Raw genomic sequence first — 19,913 nt, 5'->3', positions numbered from 1 at the left:
GTCTTACATAAGCAAATACAATCATTTTCTTCAAACTATTTTTTTATTTTCTTTACTAAATAATTTTCTACCGTATCGATTTTCATAATTTTTGGATATAATCATCTTAAAAATACAAAGAATACGTAGATACCATTGTTTTCATGTGACATTCGGTATTACGATTTCCGAAATTTCGTGCTAATAGTGTAGAAGTGCCCTTGTCTTAAAATAATGTGCATTAATTTTCAAAAGCGGCAATTTCAACAGAAACTACAATTTTTTTTTTTTTAAATTACAACTGATTTATGTGAAAGATATATAATTTATACATTCAAAAAGAATAGAGTTAGATTAATCCTATAAAAGATGAAAATCCTGGATTTGAAAAAAAAAAAAAAAAATTTTTAAATAAAAAAAAAAAAAATACACAAACAAAATAATTCGGATCCGTATTATTTTTTTCTTTATGTCATCTTTAAAAATAAAAATATAAACAGTCTATATTTTTTTTTTAATTACCCCCCCTCTCACCCACAAAATAAAAATTCAAGTTCAGATTTATTTTCACATATATATATATCACAAATATTCATCAACGAGTCCTCCTCGGTCTGTTAGCACTACTGCTTCTATCTCTGCTCTTGTAATAAACGTCAGACCGTCTACGATAGCTGTCTAGCTGCCTCGATCGGGAGCTGTGTAATTTTTTCTGCCAACTTCTCCCATCGTCTCTGCGATAAGACTGCTTGGAAAAGTGGTCGGTGTGAAGCGACAACACCCTGCTGTTGCGTGAGTCTGGTTTCATGGACTCATGGTGAGGTTTCCTACGGCAGGCTTCCCGATTCCGTTTAGAGTGATCCTTTCTACGGTCAAGAGGGCTGAAAGACTTGTGGTATCTTACCAGAGATCGTATTGTTGTCGCCTGTTCCGTTGTAGTGACTGTATCAGTTACAGATTCATTTTCGTCATCGGTCAAGATTTCCCCCTCTTCAAGCTCATCATCTGAAATATTATTTTTATCCACAGATTCAGCATCGTTGACTTGAGGATAACAATTTTCATCCCCATTGTCATCAAAGCTTGTATCACTATGATGGTCTTCCTTTGTGCTACTGGCTGTCTCTATGTCCTTGTCGAGCCAATGACGGGTGTTATACTCCTCCGTGGTCAGCATGAGATCGTCAGATAACTTTTCTAGTATTGGGGAACTTGCAATATCTGAATTATCACATTCTACTTCTTTGCATGTCCTAGTTGATTTAGCAGCAGAAACATCCGACGAGCAACTTTTCTCTGATCCTTGGTTGGAGTCAACCTTTTCAAGTTGCTCCTCTTCGGTTTTGCTCGCTTCAAAAGTACCATCTATATTCTGTTTAGACTTCAAAGTCGCAGAGTCATCTATCATGTCAGGCAATTTCTCGATACTAGGCTGAGTGACGGGAAACAGGCTCCTGGCGATGAGACGTTTGCTGGGGGTACTCATCAAGTGATCACGAGAAACATATTCTTCATCATTGTCTGAAGCTGAGCTAGATGATTTAGATTTGCTTTTTTTGCTTGGGTAGCAGGGTATGATGATCGGGGAATGTGAGGCGTCGTCTGCATCGCCAAAGCACTGGATGATGATAGACCGATTTTTAGGGTCATCAGATGAGTCCGATTTGGCATCGCTGACATCTGAACTGCGCTCGGAAGCTTCCTCTTTTTTACAACTTGACTGTGTATCACTTAAAGAGTTTAGCTTCTCAACTTCCAACTCCGTCTCAGCTTCTCGGCAGACCAAATTTTCTTCAGAATCGCTCAGCTCCTTAGCGGTGCACAGAACAAACTTGCAGGATTCATTAGTTTCAATGTCTAACTGTTTGCATTTGTCGGGTTCCCTTTCGACATCAGCTGCTTTATCTTCGATGTCAGATTCATGGTGATTGTTTTCAGAAGTCGAAGACGAATTAATTGATGCTGAAACAATTCCGTCATCGTCTTCTCTGGTCACAGATTCAAGTGAGCAAGACTCTGTTACTTCTTGAAGAGTATTATCAACAGGCTTCTCGTCAGTAAACGGCATGTCTAACACCACTCTGTGAACCGTTTCCAAGTCCTGGCCAGTTGGAAGAGGAGATTCGTTAGCCTCTGAATTCATAATTTCAGAATCAGAAATTTTGTTTTTATTTCTTTCCAAGCTAACTGATCTATCCGTTTCCGTGAACAATGAATTTTTATATTTTGTTTTACCTCCACGGAGATCTTCTTGCTTTTTGCGATGAGACTTTGTAGACTTTTCCTTTCTTGAAGAATGGCTTGCGCTTTCTTTGGTTGACTTAGATTCCTCTTTACGTTTGCGTTTATGGTCAGATTTGTCGATTTTGGAAAATTCGCGGGGAAGTTTCCGTTTGGAATGAACTAAGTTCTTGTCTTCAGTCGAATGACTCTCAACAGGGGGCTTTTGCTCACGATACTTCTCAGTTTTATGCTTACTGTCGGAACTATTTGACCGGCATGAGTTGCTTGCCTCGACTATTTCATCCGAGTGAGGTTTTCTTTGTCGAGATCTGGAAGATGATGATGCGGAAGAGGAGGTTGAGGTATTCTTGGAACTTTTTTTAGATGAATGTCCTGAGTTTTTAGACTCAGAATGCTTCGATCGCGATGACGATGACTCTGAACGATGGGTACTAGAACTGTGCGTATTATGTTTCCGAGAATCAGAATGCAAAGATTTTGAAGAAGACGGTCGCTTGTCGCTGTGTGATGACGTTGAAGTTTTAGAACTAGAATGCTTGGAATGCGACGATGAACTTCCTGATTGCTTTCTGCTCGAATGCTTATCATGTGACGCGAGATCCGTTTGCTTTTTATATGGAGCATGCTCATCGAAATATCTTGTATGTGGGGTATGCTCATCCGCATAATCCTGATCGCTAGGATGAGAATCTGTATTCCGCATGGGTGATGTGTAACTCTTTGCGTATGTTGACTCCACTGTCCGAGATGAATGGCTATTGTGCGATACATGTTTGTCTGATCTCTCTTTGTGAGCGAGATTTGGAAAAGCGTATGGGGATGAGTAATCGTGAGTGCCGTGAGATGCATTGATGTGAGTGGCTGCGACAGAATCATTTGGATAAATCGTACTATTTGAAGGGGAAAACAGATGAGGGTCAGCATACTGTGCATTCCATTTCAGGTGATTGTACGGGCCAATTGCGTTTTCATAAGGCTTGTGATTCTGCGATTCATACGTGTTGCTGCCATATGGAGAAGCTTGCATCTGATTTCGGCATTTGTCTTTGTAATTGTAATCAAAGCCAGAACTAAAAAGAAAAGAAATATATTTAAATAATATATTGAAAAAATATACTGAATAAATATATATGCAAATAATATATTGAAAAAGACGAAGAAAAATTCAAATACGAAAAAATGTAAAAAATGAAAAGGAACAAGTGAAAAAAAAAGTAAAAAATGGAAAGAAATAAAGTGAAAAAGAAAGTAAAAAATGAAAAAAAAAGTAAAATGAGAAAAGTAAAATATGAAAAAATAAAAAATGAAAAAATGAAAAATTAAAAAATTAAAAATGTGAAAAATGAAAAAGGGAAAAAAAATAATAAAAAAGAAAAAAGTAAAAAAAGAAAAAAGTAAAAAATGAAAAAAAAGTAAAATGAAAAAAGTAAAAAATGAAAAAAGTAAAAATTAAAAAATGAAAAATGTGAAAAATGAAAAAAGGAAAAAAAATAATGAAAAAGAAAAAAGTAAAATATGAAAAAATAAAAAAATGAAAAAGTAAAAAATTAAAAATGTGAAAAATGAAAAAAGGAAAAAAAAAATAATGAAAAAGAAAAAAGTAAAAAATTAAGAAAAAAGTAAAAACATGAAAAAATAAAAAAATGAAAAAATAAAAAATGAAATAAAAGTAAAAAACGTAAAAAAGTAAAAAATGAAAAAAAAGTAAAAATGAGAAAAGTAAAACATGAAAAAATAAAAAATAACAAATGAAAAAATGAAATGAAAAAGTAAAAAATCAAAAACGTGAAAAATGAAAAAATGGAAAAAAGTAAAAAGTTAAAAAAATAAAAAAGAAAAAAAGTAAAAAAATGAAAAAGTAAAAAATTAAAAACGTGAAAAATTAAAAAATGGAAAAAAGTAAAAAATGAAAAATGCTAAAAAGTGAGAAAAAGTAACATATGAAAAAATAAAAATGAAAAAAATGGAAAAGTGAAAAAAAAAATGAAAAAGTAAAAAATTAAAAACGTGAAAAATTAAAAAATGGAAAAAATGAAAAAATGAAAAATGCTAAAAAGTGAGAAAAAGTAACATATGAAAGAAAAAAAGAAAAAAATGAAAAAAATGGAAAAGTGAAAAAAAAATGAAAAAGAAAAAAGTAAAAATTGAAAAAAAAGTAAAAAATAAAAAAAAGTAAAAAATGAAAAAAAAGTAAAAAATGAAAAAAAAGTAAAAAATGAAAAAAAAGTAAAAAATGAGAAAAGTAAAATATGAAAAAAATCAAAAAGTAAAAAATAAAAAAATGAAAACGTGAAAAATTAAAAACGTGAAAAATGAAAAAAGACGTGGAAAAAATAATGAAAAAGAAAAAAAAAGTAAAAAATGAAAAAAAAAGTAAAAAAATGAGAAAGTAAAAAATGAGAAAAGTAAAATATGAAAAAATTAAAAAAGTTGAAAAATGAAAAAAATAGAAAAAAAGTGAAAAAAAATAATGAAAAAGAAAAAAAAGTAAAAAATTAAAAAGTAAATAATAAAAAAATGGAAAAAAGTAAAAAATAAAAAAATGGAAAAAAGTAAAAAATAAAAAATACTAAAAAATGAGAAAAAGTAAAAATAAAAAAAAAGTAAAAATTAAAAACTTGAAAAATAAAAACAGTTAACTAAAAAATTAAAATATTTTTAAAAGAAAAAGGTAAAATATGAAAAAATAAAAAGAATGAAAAAAGTAAAAAAATGAAAAAGCAAAAACTGAGAAATTAAAAAAATATAAAAGCTTCAAGAAAAAGAAGTAAAAAAAAAAAAAGAAAAACATGAAAACAAAAAGTAAAAAAAAGAAAGCAAAACATAAAAAAGAAAAGAAAAAAAAATACTGTGATTGATAATTGAACATATGACCATTAGTTTAATGCCCCTACCATGAAACTCACATTAGTTTAAAACCTTTCTGGCAACTTTTAACCATAGAATACTCATCTCCTGAAAAATGTTTCATTTGCTGCTTCTCCTCAACTGTTTCAAATCAGCTCTTGTAGTCATCCATAATTTTCTGCTCATTTGACAAATTTGCATCTAGTCAACCACTCGTGAAATTATCATTCGAAACTCTTAAATTTATTTTTTAAAAAAAGCAGGACACTTACTTTCTCTCATTTTGAAGTGATTCAATCATGACCTTCTTCCGTTCCAGTTCTACGCAGGCCGTCTTGTACAGCACCGAAATATTATTCAGGAGGTATGCATTCTTCTTTTCGAGAGTGGTTATGCTGGCTTCGTTTTTACTTTTGATATCTTTGAGAACTGCAATTGTTCGTAAGGCTTCTTTGTATTTCTTCTCGATCTGGTGTGAATATTAAAAAAAAAAAAAAAAAAAAAAAAAAACGGGTTTGTATTACTGTACACATAGATTCGAAAAAGTTGTCAAAAAACAAATATATAACAAATAAATGTTATCAAAGGCAAGATAAGTTACTTTTCTACCAAACTGGATATATTTTTCGTGTTTTTATTCAATGTAACATGTTTATTCAGCTCGAAAACCATACAGTGTTTACCGATGTATTGGAACATTCAAGATGGCGTCTGATTCTCTCTTTAACACGGTAAGTTTGGGAAAAGGTGTTATAAATAAAAAACCGGTTAAAATACTGTTAAAAACTCGCTCAATATATGTTACCGTGACATAGGTTGACATATATTCGGCGGGTTTTTAATAGTATTTTGCATAGTTTTTTATTTATAACACCTTTTCCCAAACTTACCGTGTTAAAGAGGGTGTGAGACGCCATCTTGAATTTTCCAATACATCGGTAAACACTGTATGGTTTTTGAGCTGAATAAACATGTTACATTGAATAAAAACACAAAAAATATATCCAGTTTGGTAGAAAAGTAACTTATCTTGCCTTTGATAACATTTATTTGTTATATATTTGTTTTTTGACAACTTTTTCGAATCTATGTGTACAGTAATACAAACCCAAAAAAACAAATCACAAAAACGAGTCTTAAGATTTGTTCATCTAAATAAATGTCCGTCTGTGTGAAAATATTTAACCAATAAACGTTTACACTACTCCTTTTTGTTTGGATGGATGAATAACGCAGACAGAATTATGCGGGCAAGTTGAAATGCAAACTGTTTATTTCAACTTGCTGACATATTGCTATTACTTTTGTGCATGTGCAAATTCATTCATAGCTTGAAATGATATAATTTTAAATCTTTCTGTTGATAACTCAAACGGTAGCAAACATGTTTAGAGTGAGAAATGTTTTGGTTTTGATTCTAGCTAATGGCACATAGTCACCTTTTTTTTTTTAATCTTTTGAAATCAGTAGTATATATTAGGTACAATATAATATTCAATAGAGAATTGGTTCTGTAATAATAAATACAAAATTTGCATGAATTAAAATATATTTAAGCATATTTTACGACCAGACAAGTCCAGTCCCCCCCCCTATACACACACTAGTTTAATAAAAGAAATGCAATTTCAAACTTAAGCATGACAGCTTTACGTACAGTCAAACAGGATCTTTTGTAGCTTGTACACATCTAATAAACTGCCAAGCTGTATTATAAAAGAAAAAAAACAAAACTTTTTTCTATTTATTTAAAGTATTTACTTGCGTCCCCACCAAAGCAAATTAGGCACAAGGCCGTTTTTAATGTGGGGTAAAAACCATCTCCCCTAAAAGTAGGCAAAAAGGGGGCACTCTGGTTATCAAAAATAATAATTGTCCCAGTATAGAGGGTTCCCCCTCCATTGACTGGTACAAATTAACTTAAGTGCGGCATCTGCAGAACAGATACTACACTTTGATCCCGGCCTGAAGGCCAAACACTACAGATGGTATTTATTTGCTCCCCCACCGAGCAAATTAGGCACAAGGCCGATTTTTAATGTGAGGAGTGAAGGGGAAATGGGGACCAACTCCCCCGGGAGTAGGGGAGCTGGATAGTGACAATTGGTATGGAGGGTTGCCCCTACATTGACCAAGGTCTTATCTGTGGGGTCACCCCCACATAGGATCTTTGCTTGCAGTATCTGCCGGAACAGATACTACACTTTGAGGTATTTATTTGCTCCCCCACTGAGAAAATTAGGCACAAGGCCGTTTTTTAATGTGGAGAGTGAGGGAGGGAAAAGGGGACCAGTTCCCGATGGGTGGGAAATGGAAGCTGGATAGTGACAATTGGTATGAAGGGTTGCCCCTACATTGACCAAGGTCTGATATGTGGAGTTACCCCCACATAGGGTCTTTTGCTTGCAGTATCTGCCGGAACAGATGGTATTTATTTGCTCCCCCACAGAGCAAATTAGGCACAAGGCCGATTTTTAATGTGAGGAGTGAAAGGGAAATGGGGACGAACTCCCCGGGGAGTAGGGGAGCTGGATAGTGACAATTGGTATGAAGGGTTGCCCCTACATTGACCAAGGTCTTATATGTGGAGTCGCCCTCACATATGGTCTTTGCTTGCAGTATCTGCCGGAACAGATGGTATTTATTTGCTCCCCCACCGAGCAAATTAGGCACAAGGCCGATTTTTAAAGTGAGGAGTGAAGGGAGGGGGAAGGGAAAAAGGGGACCAGCTCCCGAGAGGTGGGAAATGGGAGCTGGTTAAAGGTCAGGCATGTGGGGTTGCCCCCACACCTGGTCTTTGCTAGTCATAGCTAGTCATAGCTTGCAGTATCTGCCGGAACAGATGGTATTTATTTGCTCCCCCACCGAGCAAATTAGGCACAAGGCCGATTTTTAATGTGAGGAGTGAAGGGAGGGGGAAGGGAAAAAGGGGACAAGCTCCCGAGAGGTCTCCCGAGAGGTGGAAAATGGGAGCTGGTTAATGGTCAGGCATGTGGGGTTGCCCCCACATCTGGTCTTTGCTAGTCATAGCTTGCAGTATCTGCCGGAACAGATGGTATTTATTTGCTCCCCCACCGAGCAAATTAGGCACAAGGCCGATTTTTAATGTGAGGAGTGAAGGGAGGGGGAAGGGAAAAAGGGGACCAGCTCCCGAGAGGTGGGAAATGGGAGCTGGTTAAAGGTCAGGCATGTGGGGTTGCCCCCACATCTGGTCTTTGCTAGTCATAGCTTGCAGTATCTGCCGGAACAGATGGTATTTATTTGCTCCCCCACCGAGCAAATTAGGCACAAGGCCGATTTTTAATGTGAGGAGTGAAGGGAGGGGGAAGGGAAAAAGGGGACAAGCTCCCGAGAGGTCTCCCGAGAGGTGGAAAATGGGAGCTGGTTAATGGTCAGGCATGTGGGGTTGCCCCCACATCTGGTCTTTGCTAGTCATAGCTTGCAGTATCTGCCGGAACAGATGGTATTTATTTGCTCCCCCACCGAGCAAATTAGGCACAAGGCCGATTTTTAATGTGAGGAGTGAAGGGAGGGGGAAGGGAAAAAGGGGACCAGCTCCCGAGAGGTGGGAAATGGGAGCTGGTTAAAGGTCAGGCATGTGGGGTTGCCCCCACATCTGGTCTTTGCTAGTCATAGCTTGCAGTATCTGCCGGAACAGATGGTATTTATTTGCTCCCCCACCGAGCAAATTAGGCACAAGGCCGATTTTTAATGTGAGGAGTGAAGGGAGGGGGAAGGGAAAAAGGGGACCAGCTCCCGAGAGGTGGGAAATGGGAGCTGGTTAAAGGTCAGACATGTGGGGTTGCCCCCACATCTGGTCTTTGCTAGTCATAGCTAGTCATAGCTTGCAGTATCTGCCGGAACAGATACTACACTTTGATCCTGGCCAAAAGGCCAAGAACAACAGAATAAAAAGGAAAGCCTTAAAATTCAATTTTGTTATATCTATGCTGTGGAATCGCATTCATTTGCAAAAGATCTAGCTAATTTGCATATTCTTTTAAACATTCATTTTAATTAATTCCCTATTAGTTTTTTTGGTTTTCTTATGGGATAATCATCTTTAGTTAACTATTACGTGTAATTTTATTCATATAGATATTCTACATGATTTATACTTGTGTAAAAAGGTTATAGTAAACACAAACCTCTTTCTATATATATTTAGGTATACATATATATATTGTCGCGAACCAATATAATATCAGTGAACACTGTATTAATAGTGATGATGATGACGGTGACGAGGATAGTAAACAGTAACATAATTGGTCGAGATCCGGCCAATCAGATCAAGTTTCACTTCTTAGCCATGGTCGAGAATTGACGATAAAATAAAATTAGTTGCAGAATTTGGGAGAGGGAGATAACAGCGTATATTGACGGCTGGCCGCACTCCAAACTTCAGGTTGTAAACCGTTGGATATAAAAAAAAAAAAAAAAAAAAGGAAATATATAAGAGGATGACAAGTGACTCCACCAGTTACGGTTAGTAAAACTTGAATACGCATCACACCCATTTTGTTCCTAAGAATATCGATAATTTTCGTCAACGTATTTATTTTCAAGTGTGGCTATAAAAAAAAAATATAAATCCGCGCAAGATGCACAAACAGTTATATTCGGACTTTTTCTGTATTATCATTTTCTTTATTATTTGAATTTTGAACTGTTGCAAGATCTCTTTCGAAGTTGCACGTGTTTCATATATCAAAAAAGGGGAGATTATATATTGTATATACTAAAATTTTGCTGTTGGATTCGAATTTAAACTTCACCCTGCTGTACCCAAATGGAGATGTACTTAAATTACGAAGGAAGATAATTTTAATCATCAGAATTGAAGAATAATAATAACCAAATGAATTAATAGCTATAAACCTTATCGGCTATAGATTCCAAGGACAATCAGCCTGGATCGGGTGATGGTCAAATCTAAAGAATGAACGTCTGATATTGGTTTCGCGAAATTCTCCTCCCTCTTCATTCAGGCTTTGTCTGAGACATCGAAAAAGGAGTATTTTGTCACATACAAATTATATATGTATAAAAAATTTTGCCAACCAAACCCCTGAGAGTTTTTGGCCTACAGACATGAAACTTAATATATAGGATACTCAAACGCATGCAAAATTTTATATTTAGGTTTTAGCCAGGGAAAATCGGTGCAAAACTGAAAATTAAAGAAAAAAAAAGGAATTTGCCAGGTGGAAGTTGAATGACAGCATTACGAATATGCATCCGTAACGTAATAGCTATTGGTTCATGTTTTAATTTTTAGCCTTGTAACAAACATGTCTTCATAGCTCAGGTATTAAGGTCAAAGGAAACAGTAGATCATAAGCTAAACGTTTTGGTTTCAATTCTCTGTGGTGGTGCAAGAGTCATTTTTTTTTTTTTTACTTTTTAAATCTATATATATTGGGTCCAATATAATATAATAATAAATACGAAATCTGCATTGATCAAAATATCATATATAAGCATATTTTATGACCAGGAAATGTTGGGCGGCCTGCTAGTATATATATATAAAAGTGAGAATGTGTGGGTGTGTGTGAGAACACTTCTTAACCTATATACTCAATGAATTTTTACTCTACAGACCTAAAATTTAGTATATAGGGTATTCAGACGTGAAAATTTTTTTTAATCAGTTTTCATCTGGAAAAAAGGGTTGCTTGGGGGTCCACATTGAAAAATTGGTGCTTGCGGGGGGGGGGCATCCAATTTTTATCTGTTTGTAAACTTTCATTACTGCATATGCGTGGTTGTGAAACATGACAGCTTCCTTTGTTAAGAATAAGTAGGTTTAAAAAAACTTTTTAAAGATCGTGGCAAGCTGGCCTAATGGTTATCGTGCTTGACTTACTATCTTAAAGTTTTGGTTTGGATCTCAGCTCGAGTATTTTTTTTTTTTACTTACATTTTTCATTTCATTAAGATACTAAAACAATAAAGTATGTATTCAAGTTTTTTTATGCAGCTGTATTCACCCTAGGTAGGTTGAACCGGCTTTCTCCACAGGAGAAAATTTCTAGGGAATATCATATTCACAAGTGGTCTCCTGTCGCACCTCGGCCTAACGTTCACAGGAAACATGAGTTGGAACAATTACATTGAGAATATTGCCAGGACTGCTGCGAGGAAGGTGGGTTCTCTCTACCGTGCTAGAAAGCTATTAACGCTCGAAAGTATCCTGCACCTCTATAAGGCCACCATTTGCCCATGTATGGAGTATTGTTGTCATATTTGAGCTGGTGCATCTGCTACTAGTCTCTCGCTCCTAGACAAGGTTCAAAAGAGAGTCGCCAACCTAATAGGTCCTGAACTGTCATCTAAGCTTCAGCCTGTCCCATCGACGAAATGTTGCATCCCTCTGCCGGTTCTACAAGTACTTTAACGGTGAATGCTCCGACGAACTGCAAGCACTTGTACCCCCCCTCGACATAAATACCCCCGACAAACCCGACAAGCAGCTAAATCCCACCCCTTCACAGTAGAGATCCCTAGATCCTTCTACTCCAGTAGTTTCTTCTCCAGAACCTCTACATTTTGGAATTCCTTTCCAGGTTCCTGCTTCCCCAACTGTACTGACATGCAGAAGTTCAAGTGTAACGTGAACCATCATCTTGCTGCCCAACTCCCTACATAGTACCTCTGATGCTTATGTCCCTGATAGTAGCCCCGTACATCAAAGTGGCAATGTGCCTTGTTTGGAGTGAAAATGTAATAAAAGAAAAAAAAAAAAAAAAATTCTAGAAGCATTTAAAGTAATTAAAGCCACTTCTTTCCCTAAAAATCCTTCAGTGAGTTCTTGGTTTTTTTTTCTGTCAAAATAGATTTAGGCTTTCTCTTCCCTTATTTGCTGGGTTAACTTCCACTTAGGAAGAGCTATTTCAGGGAATGTGATTGGCCAATGGCTAACAAAAAATAAAAAAAAAAAAAAAAGAAAGAAAAACTGGTAGGTCACAAGAAAGAAAGAGAAGTGAGAAAGAGAAAGAGACGAAGAGAAAGAAAACTAAGAAAAGCTCTAGTGTGTTAATTTATTTTATTGCGGACGACTATTATCCTCATCTTTTTAGTTGCTGTTTCACGAGGTTTTGGCCAACTATTCCTCTGGCCTTCGTCAGGTGGTAACCAAATCCAACCTTGATCGCCCTTCAGGGCCCGTGGCGCAGTAGATAGACATGTTGAATCTCTACAGTTCCAGGCGAGCATTGTCTGAAGATAGCGGTTTCAATCCTACCCAAAGCTGCCCAGAGGCCTAGTTGGCCAAAAACGTGGTGAGACGACAACAACTATGGAAGGCAGTAATTGCTGAGAATTCAGTCAGGAGATTCGGAGTTCCTATCCTGTCGCGGTTACCACCTGATGAAGGTCAGAGGAATAGTTAGCCGAAACGTTGTGAAACAACAACTAAAAAGACGCAGATAATAATCCGCAATAAAATAAATTCATAAAATAATGCTCATTCCAATAATGAATTCCAATTAAATAATATATAATTTAGTCGTTATTCTCACAATATTTCGGCCAATGTAACCTCTCACCTTCAAGTGTTCTTTGTTGAACTCGGGACTTTGTACGGAATTTTAAATAAAACTCTTTATTCAATCCACAAAGGTAGCATGCTCTTGTTCTATCAGCCATGACCGGGTAGAAGAAGTCTTAAGAAATTCACAATTGTATTGGCTTCACTGAGGATTGAACCTTCAACCTTCAGAAGAGTGTCACTTACAACAGAAGCTTTAGTACTTTATCTGGTACGCCACGAGTCCTTGCGGTGAAAGCATTGTGCGAATAACATTCAAAATGAGAAGAAGAGTTCAAATAATTTGAATGATGCAAAAATTTACCAAATTTCTATTTCTACAATATTATCCTATTGACTACTGTACACTCTAGAACCCTTATCCTCGAGCGGCCTCTAGGCCTTGACAAGTGGGGACTCCAATGTAAAAAAAAAAAAAAAATTTTTTTAAATTTGAAAACATAAAAGCTCTTATGATCCGACAGAAATCAGCCTTTTCTTTAAAACAAAAAAAGTATTTAATTGAAATGCTTATTGAAATAAGTATTATTTATTCATCCCGGGTCCCATGGCGCAGTTGATAGAAACGTTAAATATCTACAGTTCCAGGTGAGCATTGTCTGAAGATAGCAGTTTCAATCCTACCCAAAGCCGGCCAGAGGCTTACTTGGCCAAAAACGTGGTGAGACGACAATTATGGAAGGCAGTAATTGCTAAGGATGCAGTTAAGAGATTCCGAGTTCCTATCTCGTCGCGGTTACCACCTGACGAAGGCCAGAGGAATAATTGGCCGAAATGTTGTGATGCAACAACTAAAAAGATGAGGATGGCTTTTATATAGATAGAGAATTGCATCAGCAGTGCGATATCTTCTGGAGCGGTAGAAGGATCCTACCATTTTTCCAGCGACCCCCAGCAACGGACTTGATGTACGTGTTCCATTTCAGGTCAGGAATAAAGGTCAATCCCAGATGTATTGAGCAATGTCGAAGTAAATACTGAAGATAAATAAATTAAATAATCTATATACAATTAAATAATAATTATTCATTTTAACCTACTGACACTAGTGTTTAATTCTTATGCAATCATCAGTGTAGGGCAACAATTCCTGTCGGTCATGAGATTCGAACCCAGCCACGAAGCCAGCTTTTGCTCCATTTGCTAAGCCTCTACCGCAGGGCCACCAAACAAGAAATCAAGAAGTAAAAATTAAGTTTACAAGCCAAAAGCTTTTGTAAACTTAAAGCAAATATAAATAATAATATTTATATATTAATCCGAACCAAATAAAAAAGCTCAATACAACCAAAATAGGAAATAGAGCTTGTCATAAAAAAAACACAAAGACTGCAAATTATAATTTACAAAAATTTATTGTTCGACAAATAAAAAAATATAATATCTTAATATTTCTTTTTGAGTATCCTGTCGAACAATTACAGTCTTAAATTGTGTTTTATATACATATAATATAAAAATATATTCATGACAAGTAAGTGCTTAGCCTGATGATTCCCCAAGGCAATGAAACATGAATGTCTATGTAGCTTACGAGGTGCCTTCAATAAACTTCCAGACTTTTTTTTCATATGGGCACTTTCATTAATAGTGCACACATGAAACTCTAGTCCCTTTCAAAGTAATCTCCTCCGGCTGCAATGCACTTGTATTGTTCAAACAACTTCTGGAAGGCCCCATGGAAGGCGTCTTGTGTGAGCGTGTCAATGACCCTCATCGCAGCTTCTTTCATCTCCTCGTCTCATAACGACAACCTCTAAGGTTTTCCTTGAGCTTAGGGAATAACCAAATTCACAGGGAGCAGGGCCTAGACCATAGGGAGGATGTGGAACTATCTTGTTGCCCATGACAACGTCTTTCTTTCTGATTTTCTCTGAGCACCCCTGGGAAAAACTTCACACAAATCTTCCACATCTTCAGTTCTTTCGCAAATAATTGTGTGTACAGTTCCCACACTGACACCAAACTGTGCACTTATTGTCTCTATAGACACATGACGGTCCTTATCGATGAAATTCTTTATTTGGCCAATCAACACTGGTGTTCTAACTTTCTTACTCCTCCCACACCTCTTACCATCCCTCACAGACTTCCTGTCTTCTTTGAATCTCTTATGCCACTCAAAAAAAGTGATGCTCGATTCATGGAAGATGGTCCAAAAGCAGTTTGAAGCATTCCACACGTTTTCTGTAGCATTTTATCAAAGTTCAAAACAGAACCTTATTGCACATTGTTCTTCTAAAATATTCTCACGTCCAGATTGCACTTTTGAAATTCACCAACTGTGACAATCAGGCTTTAGTAGGGTGTATTCCAATTCCTGTTGTAGCTGTTCATTTGAACCTGAAATTATAAGATGTATAGCAATAATGTACTTAATTTTCCATAGCCTACGACAATTTGAAGTGCCTCTACAAAAAAGTCTGGAAACTTATCGAGGGTACCTTGTATCTGTATAGTACTAAGCTCTATTCAGATATTGAGCACTGTTGAAGTAAACACTGAAAATCTATACACTTTAGTATATTACCTCATAATATGTGCACATCTACAGGGATATATAATTATTTTTTATGGAAGGCAGCTCAGGAGTAGAATGATTTTTGTTTTATCAAAGAATGACTTCCTGTCTCCTTCCCCCCTGCTTGCACACTCTGCCGTTCTCTTAATTTTGACTTTCTTAATAGAAACTGAAGTTTGGAAAATAAAAAGTTGTTTCTGTACTGCACTCTTCACATACACAAAGAGACATACCTCTTTCAGTTGGAAAGTCATCCTGATTTCATCTATTTTTGTATATATTGGCTACTTACATATTTGTGACAGGGGATGGCGAAGTGGTTAACGACGCAGACTGAAAACCTGGATGTGCTAAGTTCAAATCCAGTTCATTCCACTCTACAGAAACCATTTCATCAAACCAACTAAGAGGTGACACTGGTCTAGTGGTTAATGACACAAACTGGCAATCTGGATATTCCCAATTCAAATTCATTTTGTTCCACTAAAATCATTTTCACTTATGATGTTGGCAAACTTCATGTGGTTCCTTCCTGTAATTCTTGAAGTTTTTCTAGAAACAATTCTGACTAGAAAAATGTCAGGGAAACCAATGCCAACAATAGAATCTTTGGATTGATGATCAAACCCACTTGTGTCTAGACTCTTGGCCAGAAAATAAATACATCCCTGTAAAATCTTTATTTTATTTAATAAGTGTATATATAACTAGCAGGGCTACCCGGTATTGCCTGGAGCAAATAAGTGTAATATAACTTCTATCCATCCTCCGTTTTGCCCTCTTTTGTCTTTGCCCAGCCCATTCTTCTCACAACAAAAAAAAAAAATAAAGAGTTACTTCCCTTTAGTATTAACTAAAGGGGAGTAACTTCTAGAAAACAGATTACTTCATAATATTATTCGAGCAATATCAAAGTGTAGTATCTGTTCTTCAATTCTTGTTCTCTGTCAGTGTAGGAGAAATCCTTCACGACTGAGACAATTAAAATTTTTGTTTCTTTTCTCCACATTAAAACAACAACCTTGGTGTCTAACTCTGTCTTGTGGGGAGGCATTATAAATTGGAACATTAAAAGCTGCGCGCACATCTTGGTAACATTAAATGATATAAATGGCTATTTGATCCCCAAAATAATGAATCTTTTTTTATTTTTAAATATTTTTTTTTTTTTACAGATTTGGGATTACAGCGATTAAAATGTACCAACTTTGTGGTGTTTGTTATGTATTCTTCAAGTTTTAGCTAGACATTGGCTCTTTATATAATAGAAAAAGAATACAGATTCTTCATTCTTGTTTTGTAATTCAGAAAAAGAAGAATTCCAACTTTATTTTTTTTAATTTTATTTTTTATAAATACAATGGTGTTCTTTTTTGTTTTTTTTATAACTTCCACTCTCTGTCTGCCATGTTTTGTCTTCCCTTGTTTCACCACCATTTTTCTCATAAAACGTTAATTTGATGCTATAAGTCACAACTGAAAAGTGCATTACAAGTAAAAATACTTTAATGTGCTTGTGTCTCATCTTCTATATATATAAAAGGCAAATGCGCACGTTCATTTTTTGTATGTCTCGAAAAGGCTTTTTTCGCCGACGGTCCCGAGAGAGGGTGGGGGGGTACGATCGCTTAAAACTATTTATATACCCCCTAGATAATAATATCTATGATTTGGGAATGCGCGTCGCCTCTAGATTTATTTACATCAACTTTTATAAGATTCGCACTATTTCGCTCTGTCCCCTGTTTGTCCTGCTTTTTTTTATAAATACAGTGAAACTAAATTCAAACGAGTCGTGTTCTTGGCTTTCGTGCCGAAACGTCCAGAAAGCAATCAGCTTTTGATCAATGTGGAGTTTCTCCTTATATCAGACAATTGCTATTTGATTTGGACAATGGGAAGCTGCTTCCCCTCACCATATCTCGGGGGAAGCGAAAACTAAAAATACTGCCACGTCATCGTAACGATCTCGCGATGACCTCATTTAGCGTCTTCCTGTCAATCAAACCTCTTTCACTCGCTTTATAAGCCTTAACTTAACACGCTAATCAATTACTCTCACTCGTGGTCGAGACGGTTAAGTAGTTGGCTTTTGTTTCCACCTCCGCATCAAGGCCTCCGGGTTCAATCCCACCTCCCAACCAAAACGTTTTTTTTCTTTTACACCTTTAAACACCTGGGCAACGTTTTTTTATTAGTTCGCTTATTCTTTAGTTTACCTCCCCCACCCCCCATACACATGGGTTCGATCCGACAGGTTTATTTATGCCATTTTTTTTTCCGTTTTGGTTTTTCCGATCTTTTTAACATCGTCTTTTTTATAATATTTTAACAGGGTTATTACTTACCCCCCCCCCCCCCCATACACACACCTACAAGCACCTGGGCAACGCCGGGTACCCCGGCTAGTTTATAATATAAATCTAACCTGTCTGTTTAAATGCATGTATATATGTTTGCATGTCTGCCTAAAACTTTCAACACGGGTGACGGATTTTCATGAGATCGGTATCATTTTGAAGCTTGACCCTTCGGACGATAAACGTCGAAAAATTGGCTAAAAACATTAATTCCTTCACCCTCAAACTGGGCAATTTTCTGCAGGAAGGGAGTCGCTTTTTTCGCTGATATTTTCGAAAGTCATCCCCTCTTTTCGATTGACTAGACTTAATTCAAACCTACGTCATTTTCGGTTTGACGATGGATGCAACAGCAAAGACGTCACCATTTTTTTTCATGCTCTTTTCCTCCTTCGTAGTACGGGTTCAGGCCTGCCTACTACCACTTTTTTTTTGCTCAACACACACCTCTAAACACCCGGGCAATGCCAGGCACCCAGGCTAGTGCTAAAATAAATAAAGGAAGTCTGCCATGCAAAAAAAAAAAAAAATGTCTATACCAACTCCACGATTCGTACTAACTCCTCTTAATTCAATTTACATTATCTCTCAATGTCTACGCTCTCTCTAAGCTTTTTTTTTTTTAAATTTTTTTTATTCAATTTTCACCTTAAACAAGACACAGTGCCACTTTGAAGGGCATATATTGCAAGGATATTATGAAGGGAGATGAGTAGCAAGATGTTTATTCACATTACACTTGAACTTCTGCATGTCAGTACAGTTGAGAAAGCAGAATCCCGGAAGGGAGTTCCAAAGTCTAGCAGTTCTGGGAAAGAAACTATTGGAGTAGAAGGCGTTCTTACACCTAGGGATCTCTACTGTGAAGGGATGGAATGTAGCTGCTTGTCGGGTTTGTCGAGGGTATTCACGTCGAGTGGAGGTACAAATCCTTGTAGTTCATCAGAGCATTCACCATTAAAGGCAGAGGGATGCAACATTTTGTCGATGGGACAGAGGCTGAGGCCTAGACGACAGTTCAGGACCTATCATGTTGGCGACTCTTTCAAAAAAACTTGCTTCACTGTCCTCTCGATTTCAGTCACTTTATAACCTCTTTTCTCTCGCATCAGCAAATTAATGTCACATGTGGAAGGAAACTCAGATGGAGAGCCAAACAGCAGAGAAAGAGTTCTAAAAGGAGAAAACCCTTTCAATCAAGTGTTTCAGCCATTAACTTCTTACACTTTGTGGGAGGGGGGGGGACACATCTAGGTCATGACTCCCGGATGTTTCTCTGCTGCCATCTTTTTTTTTTTTATTTTTTTTTTTTTTTAAATTCAAAATTTTTTTTTTATTTTTACCCATATGCTTCAGATGCTTTAGTGTCGTAGATGGATGTTTTGACCGTCGTGAAATTAGGGAAATTAAAATATATGAGGTTGATTTTAATTCCACCTCGACCAGAACCAGCAGGAGCTCTTCTCCGCCGCCTCACTCATTGCTGTTTCGACTCTTCCCTGAGATGGACAGCTGTTTCATGAGATTGTAGGCAGACGAGCCTACACATCCCCTTGCGCCCACTTCAACTGTGAATACGCATATAATGAATCAACTCGCATTTCTCTTATCTTTTTACTTTCCTTGACGGTCGAAACAGACACGATGCTGCTTGTGAGCAATTTAGGTACTTGTACAGTTTAGTCAAGACATTAAAAAATGAAAATATCGAAAAAAGTTTAAATTGTATGAATCTGTTATGGAATGAAGTTCTCCAAAAAAAAAAAAAAAAAAAAAAAAATTCACTTAATTTCATCAAGTTTTTAGCGAAAAAACAATTTGTTATAATACCGAGCAAAAGGTTTGATTTTTAGGAAGAAAAGCTAGTATTAAAGATGGGGAGGGAGTGTCGACACTTTACAATGAGTTATCTCCCTTGTCGTTTCTAAAATTCAAACAAAAATTTAAAACTAATCAAAGATGTCTGCCTTCAACGCGCTCTCATAAAAACGTTTTTCCGCTGTAAAAAAAAAACAAAAAAACTACTCGATCAAATTAAGTGAAATTTTTTTTCGGAGATCTCCATGTCAAAATGGATACGTACAATATAACCTTTTTTCAATTTTTCATTTTTTTAATGTCTTGATTAAACTGTACAAGTACCACAATTTATTCTATTACAGTGTTTTTTTTTTGCCTTTACATTTTAGACTACAATAAAACCATAAAAACTTAGAAAATAGATTATCAAGTAGAAGATTAATCTTCTATCTATCTATATCAGTGGTTTTCAACCTTTTTTTACTCATGGACCCCTTTTCCCTTCTTTTTATCTTGGTGGGCCCCTTCATAACTATTGGTCATAAGACAATCTTCTATTTTTCACTAATATAAATTTTGAGGTTTTAATAATCAAAGAAATATTGTA

The 19,913-nt window shown here is 36.1% G+C and overlaps 1 protein-coding gene across 2 annotated transcripts in view; it reads right to left on the bottom strand.

The window, feature by feature from the left end:
* Positions 1-422: 422 nt before the first annotated feature.
* LOC145248216 (uncharacterized) overlaps positions 423-19,913 on the bottom strand; it is a 64,613-nt gene continuing 45,122 nt past the window's right edge. For both annotated transcript variants that reach the window (XM_080110082.1, XM_080110081.1), the window contains exons 3-4: positions 5,343-5,539; positions 423-3,293 (exon numbers count right to left, since the gene is read on the bottom strand). In XM_080110082.1, coding sequence (XP_079966208.1) covers positions 575-3,293; positions 5,343-5,539 — 2,916 coding nt within the window. In that variant the 3' untranslated portion in view covers positions 423-574. The remainder of the gene's footprint in view (positions 3,294-5,342; positions 5,540-19,913) is intronic.

The sequence above is a fragment of the Euprymna scolopes genome, chromosome 26, assembly GCF_053919585.1.
Source record: "Euprymna scolopes isolate OS-2025 chromosome 26, ASM5391958v1, whole genome shotgun sequence".
In the NCBI taxonomy this organism is placed as follows: domain Eukaryota; kingdom Metazoa; phylum Mollusca; class Cephalopoda; order Sepiida; family Sepiolidae; genus Euprymna; species Euprymna scolopes.
This window is presented reverse-complemented; position numbering and strand designations above follow the sequence as displayed.